The following is a 17,061-nucleotide window of genomic DNA, read 5'->3' as shown; positions in this document are numbered from 1 at the left end:
CACCGACTGGACCGATCCAGATTCTCATACTCAGCTGCCAATACCCAGCCTATCTTGGGAGAAAGACGCCTAAGCCATTGACTTCTCCGTCTTGGCCGCAATAATGCCCATGAGCCACTCCTTCGTTCTCTCGTGACCGCCGCGGTTGCTAGACACGGCCAACTTGGGCTGTAAAAACCACTCTCGGAAGCGACTTTACTTTCAGAAACCGGGCCAAATGACAGGAGAAGTCGCGCATGAAAAAGGCTGGGCATTTGTTCCCCAGGGACATGGACGCAACTGGCTCTCGCCTCAGAACAAGCACAAGGAGTGTATACAGCACGACCGACCCATTCCACACGCTGGAGCACCTGTGCAATCCCCGAGTAGACAGACTGACCGGCTCTACACGGAACCCCAACCGCAAACACCTTTTTCTTTTTTCCCTTCTTTTTTTCTTTTCCTTCTCTTCAGATGTTTTCCCAGAGACACGCTCTCCGCTCCCCGCTCTCCCCTGGCTTATCCCCGTGGAGATCGCCAGGCCCCTTCGTTGCAGCGTCCATATTTACGGTCGATTTGCCGAATGCGTGCCGGATCCCAGCAACCTCAAGCCCAAGCGCCTCTCGTGTATCACAGACCGCAGAGCTCTAATCCATAGCTCCTCTAGACTTCAGGGTCTTGGAGTCTTGTCTCAATCAACGCGGAAGACCACGAGAGACGCTTGACTGTCAGAAGCCACAAGGTACCCCCCGTCTCTGACCTTGACGCAACTCACCCCCTACCACACGCCCCCCTCCCCGTCTCACCCATCCATCCTTGCTACTTAGTCTCCGATCGTATATAACGTCTGCATTGTCTCCTAATAATCCTCAACATCATTTAAAGTTTCCAAATGCCCTTCTCTCGCGTTTTCGACGTTGATGAAGGAGAACATCTGCCTCTGCCCCTCTCCCCGCCCATATTTTTCCTGCTCTCCTCATCTTCACCGACATAATTCCAACTCGGCCCATTCTTCTTCTCTACCCCTGGTTGCATTCACTCGATGCAAAGTAGCCGGGATTGGCCTCTCCTCGATCCGTTCCCCTTACTCAACTCCCCATCTACTTGGACCTAGGTAACTGGACGTTGCACGACGAGAGAAAACCATAGCCGCGCCGTACAAGAGCGTTCAAAAGCCAAGAAACAAAAAAAAGAGCCGACAATTGGAAAGAACGGGAAGATCCCGCAGCGACCTCTGCTAGCATCTACTTTTACTGGGCTATTCTCCTCGCCACTGCCGTCCGCGTCTTGGTTGCAAAAGACGGGTGGGCAACAGCCAAGGCATCCTACCAAGGGGGGCCAGGTCTGTACTACGTTCTACGGACGCAATCCAGAGGACGTTGATATTAGTCAACACAAGCGACATTGCCCTTGCTGAACTGGAACGCGTGGGTGTTTTGAAATGGAACTGCTCGAGCTCGTCGAATACGAGCCCACCACTCGGCCGTTTCAGTGTGATTGGGAGTCGTGCAACAAGGTGCGATGTTCCCGTTGATGATAACTACCAAGACGGACTCCAATGTGCTAACAGGACGCCTCAAGAGCTTTAACCGCAAGTCTGACTTACAACGACACTATCGAATACATACAAATGAACGGCCCTACACCTGCACCACTCCTGGCTGTGGCAAGAGCTTTATCCAAAGAAGTGCATTAACCGTTCATATCCGGACCCACACCGGTGAGAAGCCTCACCAGTGCCAACACATTGGATGTGGGAAGCGCTTTTCCGACGTGGGTGCATTCCGTACACACTCTTCTCTCTGAGCGCCAGCTTACATTGCATCTAGTCGTCTTCCCTTGCTCGGCACAGACGGATTCATACCGGCAAACGCCCGTACAAGTGTGCACACGATGGATGCCTTAAAAGGTACGTTGTGTGTGTGTGTGTGTGTGTTTGTGTGTGTGTGTGTGTGGCTGGACTCGCTAAAAGGAAAAAAAAGATGTGAAAGAAAAGAAAGATGGGAAAGCAAGTGGCTGACTCGGCGTACCAGTTTCTGTCGAAAGACCACAATGGTCAAGCACCAGCGAAGATCTCACCAGCGAGGGCTTCACCCTAATGATATGTTGGACGACTGCAGTTCGGAATCAGACATTGGCGAATCTCCACCGACGCCGAATCAAACAACCATGTCTTGGCCAGAGCAAGGAAGCATGGCTAACCAGGCCATGCCTCACGGGCACCCGATGCACCGAGCTGCTTCCTTTGCCGATTTTGGGCAGCAGATGAATCCCTACAGCCTGGACCACCAGATGCCTCAGCGACACAGCGTCTCTGCCGAGGCTCACGAGTACCACGGCCAGGGCCATGCTTTGCAAATGGTCCAACGCACCGCCAGCATGCCTCAACAGGCCTTCTACGTCATGGATCACAACGCCGGAATTGCCACGATGAGCTCCAACGTGGCCCCCGGCTATCACATCCCACGACAACATGTTGAACGCCCGACCCTCGACATCCCCTACAGCACGGGAGGCATGCCTTCGCTCAGCAGCAGCCCGGCAAGCTTTTCTCCCGCCTCGGGACACAGTCCTGCCCTCCAAGACGGCCTCTATACACACCAAACCCCCGCGTCTGGTACCTATGGCCTGCAAGACGCTCCGGCGGTTGAACAGCATGGCAGCTTGGTTCCCTACACTCAACACATGCAGCAACCACACGGTTCTCAACCGGAACACGAGTGGGGATATCACTACCAGCCTTCCGTCGAGGTTACAACGATTGGGCAGATTCCTGCCTTTGGCTCTGGGGTATACGACCTGTACTCTGGGCCTAAAATCGAGTACGACGACCCATCCATGCAACTTCCCAGCTCTCGAGTCGAGACAATGTGAAGTGAAAACCACGGAATGGACGATTCTTGCCAAACATGTGGCTGGTCTTATTTTCCGCAAAATATCATCTGTACAAATACTCAAAAAAACGGTGGGGGTTTTTTTTTTTTTTTTTTTTTTTTTTTTTTGTTGCAAGTAACGGTGTGCACAATAGTTGGGCGGATATACCACGTAGTCCTTTGACAGGGGCTAGGATTAGGATGCCTTGATTTCGTTTCTACCAATCTCCATCCGGTAGGGGGCTTTTCATGTTTTGTGTGAATTTGGCATTTCATCGTGGGACCAACGCGAGGTCGTTGCGGTGGCTACACTCGCGCCTTTTGCTTTTTCCTCTGGTCGCAATGTTTTTTTTTTTTTTTCTTTTTCTTCAGAAGCGTGCTTCAACGCGGAAGACGGAAACGTGTCATGACCAAGACAGAGAGGGAGGTTCAGACCGGTTGGGGCATCAGAAGGAAGGATTGGTTAGCACATTAATTAAAAGACAGGAGTTGCAGTTCCACGCAAAGTGCTGCTCAGCATGGTGTCTGGGATAAAAGCTGAAACGGGGAACAGCCCTATGGCGAGGGTGCTGCACGGTAGCCCGTCGAGTTGGAGTCGCTTGACCTGCGGTCACAGAGCCTGCGGCCACAGGGTCACAGACGGAGCGGTCACAGACGGAGCGGTCACAGACGGAGCGTGTGCCGCCGTCCGGAGTGCGTGCTGTCCATCACGATGCTGCGGTTGGATGGGTTTCATGGCGGAGGCGGTAGAGCTGCACTTGGTGTGGCGTCTCATGCGGAATCGGAATCCTGGGTTGCAGAATCTCTCGTGTCCATCAATCAGGTGACGGCCGGAATCGGATCATTCACCCCTCCAGCCCGGCTGACTAACAAAGGGCGTGCGCACCGCAACGGCGGAAAAATAAAAAACCTGGACCCACCGTCGCCCACGCATCCCGTATGTACCCACGGCCCACGACCAAAAACCTGCCGCTTGGGATCCGCCGTGAAGCAAAGTGGCAAGCGGGAAGACGGACGACAAGCTACCCATCCCTCGGAGCGGAACCGCCTTCGTCGTCCGGCACGGAAACGACTCACCACCACTCTCTCGCAGGGGGACATGAGCCGCCAGGTCTGCCGTGTCGAAGCCTTCCCTGTCGCATCTCCCCCCGTCTTCTGCCCAGGCGTCTCCTGCGTCGGGGACTCTCCCCAGACCCGCCCAGCCGTTTCGTCGTGGGCGCAGCAGCATCAATCACCATTGTGGCCCGAGAGCGAGCGCGCGAGAGTGAAGGGGCCCTCTGAGCCGAAGCGGTCTACACGTCGGTTCACCTGACGACAGGCGGCGCGACCGTGTCCTTGATAAAACCCCCTCACGCGTCGCTGCGTTTCACCGCAACACCTTCCTTCTCAGAGCGTTCCCCCCCCCCCCCCCCCCCCCCCTTTTTTTTTTTGGTGCATTGCTTTGCGGTGTAGGTTGAGCCTGTTGATGGCTTTGTACGGCGTTCCGGTAAGCATCGGTTGTTTCTTTCGAATCTGCTGCCACCGCTGCCTCTGCGCTAGCTGACTCGATTTGCAACTAGAGGATGGCATCGAAAGCGTGGCCGTCGCTTGCGGCTTCTCCAGCGTTACCTTGGAGGACCTCGGTCCCGGCAAGGAAAGCAAGTTTCAACGCCGCCGCCCATGGCCTCCAGGCAGCAGCTGTCTCGCCGCGTTCCGCTCTCCCCGCCATGCCGACGCTTTCCAGGGCGCTGTATACTCGGAATGGGGCGACGTGGCTGACGCGTGTCGGCCTGCGTGCCAGCAGCGACCCTGCTTTCTGCTACCCTCAGTTTCGATGGCTGGGCTCCTCGGTGGCAAACGGGCCGTGGACATCATCCGGCGCAACCGGCGTGGGGGCAAGAAGGCCCGTGGCCGTGACGCCGACGCAGAGAAGAGGGTTTGGCAGAGGGTTTGGCTGGCTCGGCGGCGTTTCGCGCAATCAGCTGGCGACGGCGGAGCAGTCGGCAAACCGCAACCCCGGCAACGCAAACGCGCAAAACGTCTTTTACCAACTCCTCTTGAGAGCCAACATGCCCGGGATACTGGTCGAGCGTTATCAATCCGGCAGGTTCGCCGCCAACGCCGCCACGCAGCACGTCTACGGCAAAGCCATGGCCGCGTTGAATGTTCAAACGAATGCAGCCGCCGGCAACGCGTCCACCTCGGCCGAACCGGCCAAGGGAAAAGATGACGCTGCTGCTGCTGCTTCTGGCGGCGACGGCTCGTCCAAGGGCGGCAAGAGCGAACCGATCCACGTCATTGTCCGGGAATCCACCCGGCTCGTCGTCTTCCGCTGGGTCAAGTTCTTCGCCTCGTTCCTCCTCTTCACCTATCTTTGCTTCGTCGTGGTCGCGCTGCTGGTCGAGGCGCTGAGCGCCATTCGGCGCCCTGCCGGCGCCAAGGCCGATTCCGAGGTCAAGGCCGAGAAGCAGAAGACGCGGTTCGGCGACGTTCACGGATGCGACGAGGCCAAGGAAGAGCTGCAGGAGGTGGTCGAGTTCCTGCGGAACCCCGAGAACTTTTCCGACCTGGGGGCCAAGCTGCCCAAGGGCGTGCTGCTGGTTGGACCGCCCGGCACCGGCAAGACGTTGCTGGCGCGCGCCGTCGCCGGCGAGGCTGGCGTGCCCTTCTTCTACATGTCCGGCAGCGAGTTTGACGAGGTGTTTGTCGGCGTGGGAGCCAAGCGGGTGCGCGAGCTGTTTGCCGCCGCCAAGGCCAAGTCGCCCGCCATCATCTTCATAGACGAGCTGGACGCCGTCGGTGGCAAGCGCAACTCCCGAGACCATGCCTACGCCAAGCAGACGCTGAACCAGCTGCTCACCGAGCTGGACGGGTTCGACCAGGACACCAAGATCATCATCATGGCCGCCACCAACCTGCCCAACCTGCTCGACAAGGCCCTGACCCGGCCGGGCCGCTTCGACCGCCACATCACCGTGGATCTGCCCGACGTCCGCGGCCGCCTGGCCATCCTGAAGCACCACGCAAAGAAGATCAAGGTCGCCCCCAGCGTGGACCTGGGCGCCGTCGCCGCCCGGTCGCCCGGTCGATCCGGCGCCGAGCTGGAAAACATGCTCAACCTGGCCGCCCTGAGAGCCAGTAGGGCCAGGGCCACGGTGGTGACCAAGGAGGACATGGAGTGGGCGTTTGACAGGGTCACCATGGGCGCGGAGAGGAGGTCCATGGTTGTGACGGAGAAGGAGAAGGAGATGACGGCCTACCACGAAGCCGGGCACGCCCTGGTCCAGCTCTACGAGAGGGAGAGCTCCAGCAGGCTGTACAAGGTGACCATCCTGCCCAAGGGCCCGTCCCTAGGCCACACCGCCCACGTGCCGCAGATGGACAAGTACTCGTACACGGCGGCCGAGTACATGGCGAATATCCGAGTCTTGCTGGGCGGGAAGATGGCCGAGGAGATGAGATATGGCGACGACAAGGTCACCTCTGGCGTGTCCAATGTGAGTTGCAGTCAACCACCCCCCTCCCCCCCCCTTTTGTCACGCCTCCTTTCGTTCTGACCCCACCCCGATGCTAGGACTTGGAAAAGGCTACGGATCTGAGCTTCATGATGATCACCAACTTTGGCATGTCCAACGCCCTCGGCCCCGTGGAATACAGCCGGAGATACGAAAACCTCAGCTCCGAGACCCGCTCGCTCATCGAGCGAGAAGTGCAGCGCACGCTGAAGAAGTCGTACGAGGACGTCCGGCAGCTCCTGACGGAGAAGCGCAAGGAGCTGGACCTCCTGGCCCAGGCGCTGGTCATGTACGAGACGCTGGACAAGAGGGAGGTCGAGATGGTGATTCGGGGGGAGAAGCTGCCCGGCCGGGCCATCGTGTCCCGGGGGCCCTTGGTGCTGCCCATGCCGACCGAGGCGCCGCAGCCCCCGGGGCTGGGGACCGTTCCGCACCCTCGGCCGCCGCAGCCGGAGGCGCCGCCTCCGGCCCGAGCAGCTTCCCGTGTGGCAGACAGCTGAGAGCGCCGCCCCGGGCCTTCCCTCCCTTCCGTGCGCTGGGGCTGCCTGCCGCTGGGGGTGAGGAGATTTGAAGCGACACTCACCAGAGGCAGTCAAGCTTTGGCGGGGGCAAGACGGCCGGGCCCACGGCCAAGGGAGCAGGACTCGCCGCCGAGGTCCTGGGAAACATGGCCAGGCGCAGGGTGTTGTTTGGTGGTGGTGCTGTTGTTGTTGTTATTGTAGTTGTTGGCGGTGGTGTGGTGGTGTGGTGGTGGTGCTGCTCCTGCTGCTGCTCCTGCTGCCGCTGTTTCTTTTCTTTCCCTTTTGTCTAGTTCAGTCTTCTCCGGGGCGCTCTTTGCCCCCACGCAGCAGCGGCGGGCCAACACCCCAGCTGCTCCCGCCGAGCTTGCGCCCATCCGACGCGCGGAAGACCGGACGAGGCGGTCCGCGGCGCCTCTTGTACATTCATCACGTCCGCCTGGCTAAATACCACGATGCGACTGCTTTCCCTCTGTGACACGAGCACCAGGCCGTGCTGTGCCGTTCTGTGCCGTGCTGTGCCCGTCGTGACGCACGTTTCTCAATGCCCCCTTGACGGGGAAGCTGACGGGGGGGCGTGCGCGGTCCGTGACCTAGGTATTCTGCCGGGGTGGCGGATGGCCGTGCCGGCGTTTTTAAACAGGTGTGCGCTGCGGGCGTGGACAAGGTCGACGCGGTGCCGCCTGATGAGGAGCACAGCACGGCACGGCGAGGGACGAGGACGCAGCGGCTGGGAGGCGGGCGGGCGGACGGACGGTGGGCTGGCATCATGCGACGCAGGCTTTGACGGAGCCAGCTACGGAGAGGGGAGGGTTGCTTTGCGTCACAAGGACTGGCTTGACCAAACACCCAAGTACGTATATTGATAAAACAACCATGACTTGTGCGCCGCTGCCGTCCCTCGCTACGCCGTTCCTTTGGAAATCAAACGAAAAAAAGGACAAAAAAAGAAAAGAAAAGAAAAGAAAAGAAAAAGAAGAAGAGAAAAAAAAGAAACAAAACCAGAAATCGTGTCCATAGTCTTGACAGTCGTACATGTCCGTGTCTCATAGTCGCATTTGACCCGTTGGGCCAAGGTGCCATGCCATGCCAGGTGGCCGTCCATGGCAGATGGCATCATCTCGTAAAGGGATAATACACCCCTCCCAGTCGCTCCAGGTCCCTTTCATCCAGCAGAGGCCGCTTCTCTCTCCGAGGCGCCTCGCCGAAAGATGGGCTGCCCAGGGCTACGCCAATCTCCTCGGGCCGTAGATGGGCCATTTCCCTCTCGGCAGGCGGCGACAACGGGTTGACCTGCCAGGATTTCAGGGGAGGCGAAGGAAGTGCTCGGGTGGGCGGCGGCCCTGGGCTTGCCAGCCCCATGACTTCTCGGGGGATGCTGGGAGTCGTCGGCGGCGAGGCCAGAGACCTGGCCGAGTGGTTCGCGGAGCACGCCGACGATGATGCTGGTCCTTGGGCCCGAGGGCGCCAGGCTCGAGACTCGGCAAAGTGCTGGGCGAGTCTGTTTCCAAACGGGTGACCTGGCGGTTTGCAGACGTGCCGCAACGAAGCAGCGTACCTTGGCTTCTCCGGCGTGCAGGCGGGGGGCGGCGACAAGCTAGACGGCTTGCCCCACCTCGTGTGCGAAGGCTTGCTCCGAATCGAGCCATCGCTCTGGGTCGCTTGGTGGTGGTATCGTCTCTCCAGCAATCTTGGCGGCGGGGTCAGAGTCCCGACGACGTCGGAAGCGGACCTGGCATGCGAGGCCATTGCAGACGACGCCGCAAACGAGCGCGAGGAGAGCGGCAATGACGCCAGAGGGGAATCGGTCGCGCTCCCCGTCGTCTTCTCTGCGCCGTCGTCTGTGCCGGCGCGAGGGGGTGGGCTGCTGCGCCGCCTGAAGCGAAGATAGGTCAAGAGGACGGCCACGCCAATGGTGGCAAGACCAGCTACGGTGGCGAGGGCAATGGTTGCTATTATAGCACGGGGAACCTGGCTCGCTTCATTCGAAGCAGCTTCTGCCGCGGCTTGATTCTGCGCCTGGATAGAAACAGCTCCGAGAGATGGGTCTTGGATGAGCGTGCAGGCCGGGCCACGGGAACGGGAAGCGAGCGGCGGTGACGACGACGACGACGACGACGACGACGACGACGCTATCCCTCGCGCCAGCTGTGCTGTCGGTGTCAGGTAAGTGGAGCATGTCGACTTTATGTCCGGTGAAACCGTGTCGGCAATGGTTGCGGAAAGCAATCGTTTCATCAGAGCGCTTGGGTCGGGCCGCACTGACGTTCCGGTGGGCGAGGAGGCACCGCTCCCACCATTGTTTCTGCCACGTCCACGCCCACGCCCACGCCCATGGCCCCCGCGTCGTCGACAGCCAAGCACGGCAGATGCAGTTGTGCCTGGCCAACTCGGGGGTTCGGGTTGGAGGTTTGGGGCTTTTGGTCTGTCGCAGTTTCCGGGGCCTTGGTTCTGGGCGCCGGGGTCCTGATGCTCGATCCTTTTCCACATGTCCACGTTAGCTCGCTTGCAGTTGGACAAACGGCCCGTCGTCTGGGGATGGCCAAAAAAAAAAAAAAAAGGAAAAAAAAAAAAAGGACTATACTTGGGACGAGACTGGGGACTAACGTGTCGACTCGAGCTTTCGCCCTCTCATCCATGTCATCAACCAAGGCCGTGGGCATCAAGCTTGATGCTGATGCGCGGCGGACATTGTCGTCATGGCTGCATTTGTACCTGCATGTAGCTCTGCGCCTATTGTTGACGGTGGCGACGTCGAGATCTCTCAGGTCGGACATGATCTGCGGCTTCGGCCCCTCTGCCTGCAGACGATATGCGTTATCACCTACCCTGCCGCTACGTCGTGGCGGCCCAGCATTCGGCTGTGAACCCTGGTTTCCGTCTTGGGCCCGGCCTACGCTGGAGCCTGAAGCACCTTTGACTTTGCGCAGTACGGTAGCAGTGCATTTTCCGCCCTGGTCGTTTTCCCCAGCATTGGCAGTCCAAGGCGTCGCAGAGATGGCTGAGACGGACAGTCCGGTGTTGGTCGTTGTTGTCGGCGCCATGCCACCACCACCACCTTCGACTGTGCTACACCCACATGGGCATGGCTCCGTCCGATTCTTGCATCTGATGCCCACATTCGAGATCAATGGCGCATAGCCATCGTCCGTGGAAACCTCGTCGTGTGAGCTGCTCTGGGCATGAACTTTGCCTTGCTCTGTCCCCTTTGGCGTTGGCTGGTCTGAGCTCCCAGCGAGAGACATCTTGGTGGAACTCATTGGCAAGTGAAGTGTGTCAGAGTGAAACCGCCTCAGGACTTGTCGACTCCGTGTTTCCAAGCCGAAACCAGGAGCATGACAGAAACGATGAAAATAAGTCGGAAGTTGGAACTCAGGGAAGAAGCAACCCGTAGTCGAGGCCTTTTTTTTTTCTCTTCTGCCTTGGACTCCCGCCCCCCCCCCCCGTTCCTTTGTCGGATCCAAGAATGACAACAAATTTCTCATTTAAACCTCGTCGCTAGCATTTGCTTGGGACTTGTGAAATCCCGACATGAGATTAGCTACCCCCTTGACTTCGGGAACCTTCATTTGCAGACGCAAGACCAAATCGGGTCAGGATGGCTGTAAGCCCAATATAGGGCCTTTTTTGCACCCTGGTTTGGGCCACGGTGAAAGAGGCCGCCACGATATCCGACCTTGCAATCAATAAGTTGTGCCGGCGGAGATTCTTTCACGACGAGAAGCCGTGTTGGAAACACATCGACTGTCACTTATATGAACCAGACTTCTACCCATGTACATCTGAACGAAAAGCTCTCATTGACCGTAGCACAACAAGCTGCAGAGAGCCGTTTCCGACGTCAATAGTCTCGTAATGCAAGTCTTACCGCAGACCTGAGAGTGTGTTACCTAGGCTCGGCAAGACATGATTCGTATTCACTCTTGCATTAAGCTTATTCCATATGAGAAACGCGGCAGACACCAATGCATATGGGCCGGGCAGTTTGGTTGTGAGGCCTCTACTTGCATGGCAGCCCGAAGTCAACTGCAGGCAGGTCAGCCTTATATCAACTGCAATCGATCGCGCACGCTACTGACTATTCTCTTTGTTACCCCCATATATGGAGTACGTTGTTGACGTTGCTCCATGGTGAACGGGGGCAAAAAGCATGATGCTGCATGATTATGAATATTTCATCAGGTGACGACGGGCATGTCAGAATAGGATCCGGATCCCGACGTGAACAAGGTGGCTTTTCCGTCATCCCGATGTGACTCCGCATACGCAGCGGGCGGCGCTTCCAAGTCCGTGATGGACTTGACTTCAATCTTCAGCATGACTAGGAATCTTGATCCTCGGCAGATGCGGTCAGCGAGCGCCACTTTGGCACGAAAAGAGCGTGAGCAGCCAGACGGCCAGAGGAGCGAATGCGCAACGGGTCCAAGTTTTTGGAAGGTTGACTTTGAGCGCCTCTTTGAGCGCCTCTTTGAGCGCCGGGCCGGGGATCCTCACCGCGGTCGAAGAATGAACAAGGGCAAACGTGGATACGGCGTTACTCTGAAGTCTACTCCGTACCATGAGCCAACTGACACCAACTGCAGTCGTGGATGGCTGCGTCGCCAATTGAGAAGCTTGTTTCGCAAGTAAGACGCGGCATTCTCACGTCCGTAATCTCACCGACAGGCCGCAGGTTGCGCAAAGCAAATTAGCCATGGCGAGCTGAACTATACGGCATTGGCCAATGATGAAGGACGATTTGGCAGTGATATGCAGCTCTTGGTCACCTTGTCACATTGCCAATCGGGAGCCTGTTTTCAACGTCGGCGGAATTCAGGCACGGAGGTTTTGCGGTCCACAGCAATGGATGGAATGTGGATGCCCTGGAGGGGAGGGGTTGCCCGTTGTTACCCGTTGCATCATAGCATCTGCATTGCATGCCCAAGGCTGGAGTTACAGGTAGAGTCCCTGGTTTAGCCATCCCTGGCGATGCATGTACAAGACGTGTTTCCTAGGGATCATGGTCATGGTGGGCATCATGGCATCATGGCATCAGGAGCAAGTCGAGATGCTCGACGGCTTCACTTATGCTTGCCACGCTGGTAACCGTGGCTCCATCCTGGAACGCGCCTGCCCATTGCTGTCAGAAGGCAACCGCCCCGAATCGTTCCTTCCTTTACTGTATGTTTTGTGTCGAACCGGAAAGCACAAACTCCCTCACCCTCTTTGTCCTTTTTCTTGGATGCTGGATTTTTTGACGCACTTGACTTGACGCTAGGACATTTTTGTCTGTCGCCGCCGAGTTCCAGACTCGAATGATTGCCATCGGAAACGGCACATACGGCGTGATGATACCACCACGTAGGTTCATTGGGTGATGAAGGGGTGTTTGCACTGTGCAAGAAGAGGCTTTCAGCGTGGGGTGTGGGGCTTGGGGCCGACCTATCTCAGTTGCCTCCGCGGGAATTGCAGGAACCTCGGCTCCAGATGCCGCTATGTACCTTAGGTCTAGGTAGCTAAGGTACGTTGGGTCCTCTTTGAACCAATGCCCAGAGCCGGATCAGCATCTTACATAGTTCCCCAGCAACAGAGAGTCGTCGACGATTTAGTTGACGCAACTTACTTGCCCTCCTCCGTGATTGAAAGATTCAAAAGTGACATACAATCTGCAACGAATCGCCTCGCGCTCTCGGCTTGGCAGCTCAACTTCGCCCAGGGATATTGTCGCTTCGTTTTGCGACATGTCAGATCGGGCCCAAGGACGAATCGAAGCCCTACGGCAGCAGCTCCAAAGCTCAAGCTCACGCACTAGCCTGCCGCCCATTACGAGAATAGCCGGTAATTCTAGCGGCCCGCGTGTCCAGGGCAAGGTCGTCATCATCACAGGTGTGTTTGCGCTGATGACGCTCGAAAACACAGGGCTACGTGCTGATCAAGGTCCAGGTGCGAATTCCGCGTTGGGCATAGGACGTGCATCCGCCCATCAGTTTGCAGAGAACGGCGCCAGAGCCATCTACATCTGCGACGAGTCCGGATCAAACCTTGCCGCGCACAAGAAGGAGATCAATGCAGCCTATCCAGGCGTCGATGTACACTGCTGGCGGTTCGACGCTGCGGATGAGGCGCAAGTCAAAGCCGTGGTCGACGATGCCTTGAACCGCTATGGTCGCCTGGATGTATTCTTTGCCAATGCCGGCATCACGGGCTCCAATGTCGCCTTTACGGACTTTACAGACGCCGAATTCATGGACGTGTTGCGGATTAACACACTGAGGTATGTTTTTCTTTTCCGGGAGTCAAAACTGGCGGGCGGATACTGTCGCGAATCGCTACCAGTTTCGAGGCGACACCACGATGAGAAACGACAAAAGAGACGTGCAAAACGTCCGTCACAGACTAATCATGATCTGAAATGCAGCGTTTTCCTAGCAGCCAAGTACGCCGCGCCGGCAATGATGAAGACATGCTCCGAGAAGCCACGGTCATGCGGCTCCATCATCGGGACCGCCTCCGTTGCCGGCCTCCGATCCAATGCCGGCTCAACACCATACTCGGCTTCCAAGGCTGCCGTTGTGTCTCTCGCTCAGACCATTGCCTACCAGCTGGCGGGCTCCAATGTCCGCGTCAATGCCATATGCCCCGGTCTCATCGAAACCGGCATGACGGCTCCGATTTACGAAGCCGCTCGGGCTCGGGGCAGCGACAGGAAGATTGGGCAGCTGAATCCCCTGAGGAGAGGTGGCCAGGCCGACGAGATTGCGCGAGTGGCCCTGTTTCTGGGCAGCGACGAGAGCAGCTATGTGAATGGACAGGCTTGGGCGGTTTGTGGTGGTTTGAGTGCAGGACATCCACATGTCCCTGGAAACTTGGCTTAGATTTGACCCTTTCTTTCTTTTTTCTCCCCCCCCCCCCCAGGACTCGGCTTGGCACACGACGGGATTCCCCGCGAGATATGTAGGGGGAAAAAAAGGAACCACAGCAAACCAAGCTGTCTCGGCTCGGGGAGAGTCGATGCTGGCCCGGCGCCAGGTAAAAAGCAGACGCACAGCCAAAGCAAATCAAACCATGTTGCTTCTATGGTCACGAACAGAGAAGCAGCGAAAATACCAGGCCTGCCAACCGTGCCCATTCTCGTGACGCCATTGCGCCTGAAGAAGGGAGCTGCCGTCCCATCCGTGAGCCTGGTTCCACTATCGCGCCCCATCGGATACCGGCTACAGCATGTGCTCAAGGTGACAGTCAATGATGGCCGAGGAAGAAAAGAGTAATGTTCTTTTCCTCCTCCTCGGCCATCATTCGCTCGTTGCCAGTTGCGAGGGTCGGACAAACCGCTTCGTATCTGGGGGAGCAGCGTCCAACCGTTGGAGCGGCATTGTTCCACGCGAGGAGGGGGGAGGGGAACACGTTGAAAAAAATTGCCCGAAAGGAAAATCGGGTTGAGGAGCACGGTACGTAGGCTTTTACGAACAAGGTTGGCCGCATGGGTCTTGCTTGGGGGGCGAGGTGCGTCAACGTCACCGCGCCTTCTCTATTGTGTGACGGATGATGGTGGCGATGGTGAACGACGGTGACGGCGGGGATGGCAGCACCTTTCACGTCTGCCTTGAAGCGCCCACCTCCGCTGCCGGCTGAGCCGCAATCCCCTGCGCTATTTTATTCAGCATCGCCTCGCGCCACGCCGCGTAATCAGCCCTCTTGGCGTCGCTCAGAAACTCGTATCGTTCCTGGAGCATGGAATCGGCACGTCGCGTCGACCGCGGCGCCTCCACGTCGTCCTGCCCGCCTGCCGAGCCTGCTTCCGCCCTGGCCGTAGTAGGGCGCATCACGTCGACAATGCCGTCGTACCAGTCCCCGCGCAGCCAGTTGTTCTCCGTGACCTTTGCGACGGCGGCGTCGAAATCGCGCGACCTGACGGTCTTCCAGCCCTCCAGCGCGTCCGCGCCCGCGCCCGCGCCCCCGGGCGCGGCAACCTTGTCCCCAGCCTCGGCGAGCAGAGCCAGGATCTCCTTCCGAAGCGGCATGTAGCCCTGGCGGTCGATCTCGGCGCCGGAACCAATGTGCCGGGCCCGCATGACGACGAAGAAGTACACGGCGGCAAGCAGATCCGGCACATGGCCGAGGACCCACGCGTCCTCTCCTCCTCCGGCCGGGCGACCCTCCGGCCGCACGAGGTGCTCCACGCCGGCGGCGACCGTGGGCGCGAGCTTCGTGTGCCCGGACGCCGCGCACATGTGCCGGATGACGGGGTGGACCCACGGGCGCAGCGCGCGGGCGCTCGACGCGTCCGCCTGGCTCCTCTTGGCCCTGGCGGAAGCCGTGGCCGGGGTGCGGAACGCGGCGAGGCTCGCCTCCTTGGTCGGCGTGCCCCTCGACGGCAGGGGCCGCGATGGGGATTCCGTCGGCGGCGGACCGGCGCGCAGCCTGCCGGGCCGGGGCGTGCAGTCCGGGTTGGGGAGGATGTTGTCGAGGTGCGCGTACAGGCGCTTGTAGATGCGGGGCGGGATGGGCGGCCGCGGTTCGATGGGAGGCAGGTTCAGCGACGTCTTGAGGCTGGATGGGCGGCGCAAGGGGTTAGCGAGCGAGCGAGCGAGCCGAGGGGGGGGGGGGCGCAGCGTTCGAGAGGAGGGGGGAACACCAGATTCTGACCGGTCGCAGGCTATATTGGCGCAGGCGTACTGACGGGCGATTTCCTCCTCGGCCTTGAGGGTGCTCGCTCTGTGGCGGGACTGGGCCAGCAGCGAGTTTGCCAGCTCGACGAGCGAGGGGGGCAGATGGGAGCCGTGGGTGGGCATCAGGGAGAGCAGCGCCTGCTCGAGTTGCCTGGTCATGATGGTGGGGGGCGGTGCTGACGATGGCTCTATGTGTCGCTCCTTGAAATGAAAAGGCGTTTCTGTCGTTTTTTTCCTTTCCTTCTTTTATTCCCTTGTCTTGGGAAACACGAGGTGAAGTGGCGACGAGAGGTGCAGGTTGGAGACAACGAAACGGCTGGAGCTACTAGCCTCGCTTATCGATAACACGGCCGCCCCACCCTGCACCCGCTCGGATCTCGGTCGCTCGGATGTCGCCCGCGCCCGTGATTAGTCCCGCCGTCGACTTCTGCCCCAAAACCTCCTCAACCTGCCATCCCGCCCTGCAAACATTCTCCCCCAACCAACCAACCATGTCCGTCACCCTCCACACATCCCTAGGCGACATCAAAATCGAACTCTTTTGCGAGAGCGTCCCCAAAACCGCCCAAGTAAAACCCTCCCTCTTTTCAAACCCCGCCCCCCCCCCCCCCCCACAACTAACACCCTCCCACCAAACTAACCACCATGCTGGCGGCCGTCCCGCCCATGCCTTAGAACTTCCTCGCCCTCTGCGCTTCCGGCTACTACGACGCGTCCCCCTTCCACCGCCTCATCCCGCGGTTTATGGTGCAGACCGGCGCGCCGGCCACCCCCGCCGCCGCCGCCGCCGACCACCCCAAGGGCGGCCAGTCCATCTGGGGCGGCTGCTTCGACGACGAGATCCGCCCGGCGCTGCGCCACTCCCACCGCGGCGTGGTCAGCATGGCCAACCGCGGCCCCGGCACCAACGGCTCGCAGTTCTTCATCACCTTCGACAAGGCGCCCCACCTGGATGGGCTCAACACCGTCTTCGGCAGGGTCATTGGCGACGACGGCCTGGCCGTGCTGGCCGCCATGGAGGCCGTCGACGTGGACAAGAAGAATCGCCCGAGGGAGCCGCTGCGCATCGAGAGGGTGACTGTCCATGCGAACCCGCTGGCTGGCTGATGAGACGTGCAGACCGGGGGCCGGTTCGGGAACCGGTTCAAAGGGCGACGTTGGTTTCACGTGGCGCCCCTTGCTGGGCTTTCGACGGGCATGCGTTATTACTTGTACGCTCGGGTGCAAGGGTGTCCGAGTATCCGAGTTGTCGTGGCAGTTCCCAAGGCTCGTGTTGGAGCTGGGGCTTGTCACAGACATTCGGCAAAAGCTACGTTGATCAAGATAAGCTCAATTTCATCTGGCCGGCCGAAATCCCTCTGAACCCGTCCACGCCGGAAGAAGCAAAAAAAAGGGACAAAATCGCCACTAGTCAAACTTGGCCGTCCTTCCGCCGATGGCCGCTAGCTAACTTGCTTCCCTCGCAAAAATCAGCTGGGCTGCCTCAATCCTCTTTTCCTTCGGCGGCCACAGACCCAAGTCCCACTTGCATTCCACTGTGGGCGTTTAA

General features: G+C 59.0%; 7 protein-coding genes across 7 annotated transcripts; 6 read left to right on the top strand and 1 right to left on the bottom strand.

Moving 5' to 3' along the window:
• Positions 1 to 1,420: 1,420 nt before the first annotated feature.
• Positions 1,421 to 2,853, top strand: UV8b_06171 (uncharacterized protein; the record flags this gene model as incomplete). Its single annotated transcript, XM_043143668.1, has 4 exons — positions 1,421 to 1,495; positions 1,561 to 1,752; positions 1,809 to 1,888; positions 2,013 to 2,853. 4 exons carry the CDS (start codon positions 1,421 to 1,423, stop codon positions 2,851 to 2,853), a joined length of 1,188 nt encoding a protein of 395 aa, XP_042999603.1.
• A 711-nt stretch (positions 2,854 to 3,564) lies between these two features.
• Positions 3,565 to 4,164, top strand: UV8b_06170 (uncharacterized protein; the record flags this gene model as incomplete). Its single annotated transcript, XM_043143667.1, has 1 exon — positions 3,565 to 4,164. The coding sequence occupies one exon, from the start codon at positions 3,565 to 3,567 to the stop codon at positions 4,162 to 4,164; it is 600 nt and encodes a 199-aa protein (XP_042999602.1).
• Positions 4,165 to 4,317: 153 nt separating this feature from the next.
• UV8b_06169 (uncharacterized protein) lies at positions 4,318 to 6,846 on the top strand (the record flags this gene model as incomplete). The annotated part of the gene is made up of 3 exons (XM_043143666.1): positions 4,318 to 4,338; positions 4,412 to 6,328; positions 6,406 to 6,846. 3 exons carry the CDS (start codon positions 4,318 to 4,320, stop codon positions 6,844 to 6,846), a joined length of 2,379 nt encoding a protein of 792 aa, XP_042999601.1.
• A 4,335-nt stretch (positions 6,847 to 11,181) lies between these two features.
• On the top strand, positions 11,182 to 11,473 carry UV8b_06168 (uncharacterized protein; the record flags this gene model as incomplete). The annotated part of the gene is made up of 2 exons (XM_043143665.1): positions 11,182 to 11,386; positions 11,448 to 11,473. 2 exons carry the CDS (start codon positions 11,182 to 11,184, stop codon positions 11,471 to 11,473), a joined length of 231 nt encoding a protein of 76 aa, XP_042999600.1.
• A 363-nt stretch (positions 11,474 to 11,836) lies between these two features.
• On the top strand, positions 11,837 to 13,718 carry UV8b_06167 (uncharacterized protein; the record flags this gene model as incomplete). The annotated part of the gene is made up of 5 exons (XM_043143664.1): positions 11,837 to 12,024; positions 12,122 to 12,204; positions 12,490 to 12,729; positions 12,787 to 13,117; positions 13,262 to 13,718. The coding sequence occupies 5 exons, from the start codon at positions 11,837 to 11,839 to the stop codon at positions 13,716 to 13,718; spliced, it is 1,299 nt and encodes a 432-aa protein (XP_042999599.1).
• A 717-nt stretch (positions 13,719 to 14,435) lies between these two features.
• Positions 14,436 to 15,671, bottom strand: UV8b_06166 (uncharacterized protein; the record flags this gene model as incomplete). Its single annotated transcript, XM_043143663.1, has 2 exons — positions 14,436 to 15,393; positions 15,490 to 15,671. 2 exons carry the CDS (start codon positions 15,669 to 15,671, stop codon positions 14,436 to 14,438), a joined length of 1,140 nt encoding a protein of 379 aa, XP_042999598.1.
• A 332-nt stretch (positions 15,672 to 16,003) lies between these two features.
• Positions 16,004 to 16,619, top strand: UV8b_06165 (uncharacterized protein; the record flags this gene model as incomplete). Its single annotated transcript, XM_043143662.1, has 2 exons — positions 16,004 to 16,081; positions 16,188 to 16,619. 2 exons carry the CDS (start codon positions 16,004 to 16,006, stop codon positions 16,617 to 16,619), a joined length of 510 nt encoding a protein of 169 aa, XP_042999597.1.
• Between the last annotated feature and the right edge of the window lie 442 nt (positions 16,620 to 17,061).

Source organism: Ustilaginoidea virens, chromosome 5, assembly GCF_000687475.1.
Source record: "Ustilaginoidea virens chromosome 5, complete sequence".
Taxonomy (NCBI): Eukaryota; Fungi; Ascomycota; class Sordariomycetes; order Hypocreales; family Clavicipitaceae; genus Ustilaginoidea; species Ustilaginoidea virens.
The sequence above is the reverse complement of the archived record's forward strand: the minus strand, read 5'-3'. Positions and strand labels throughout refer to the sequence as shown.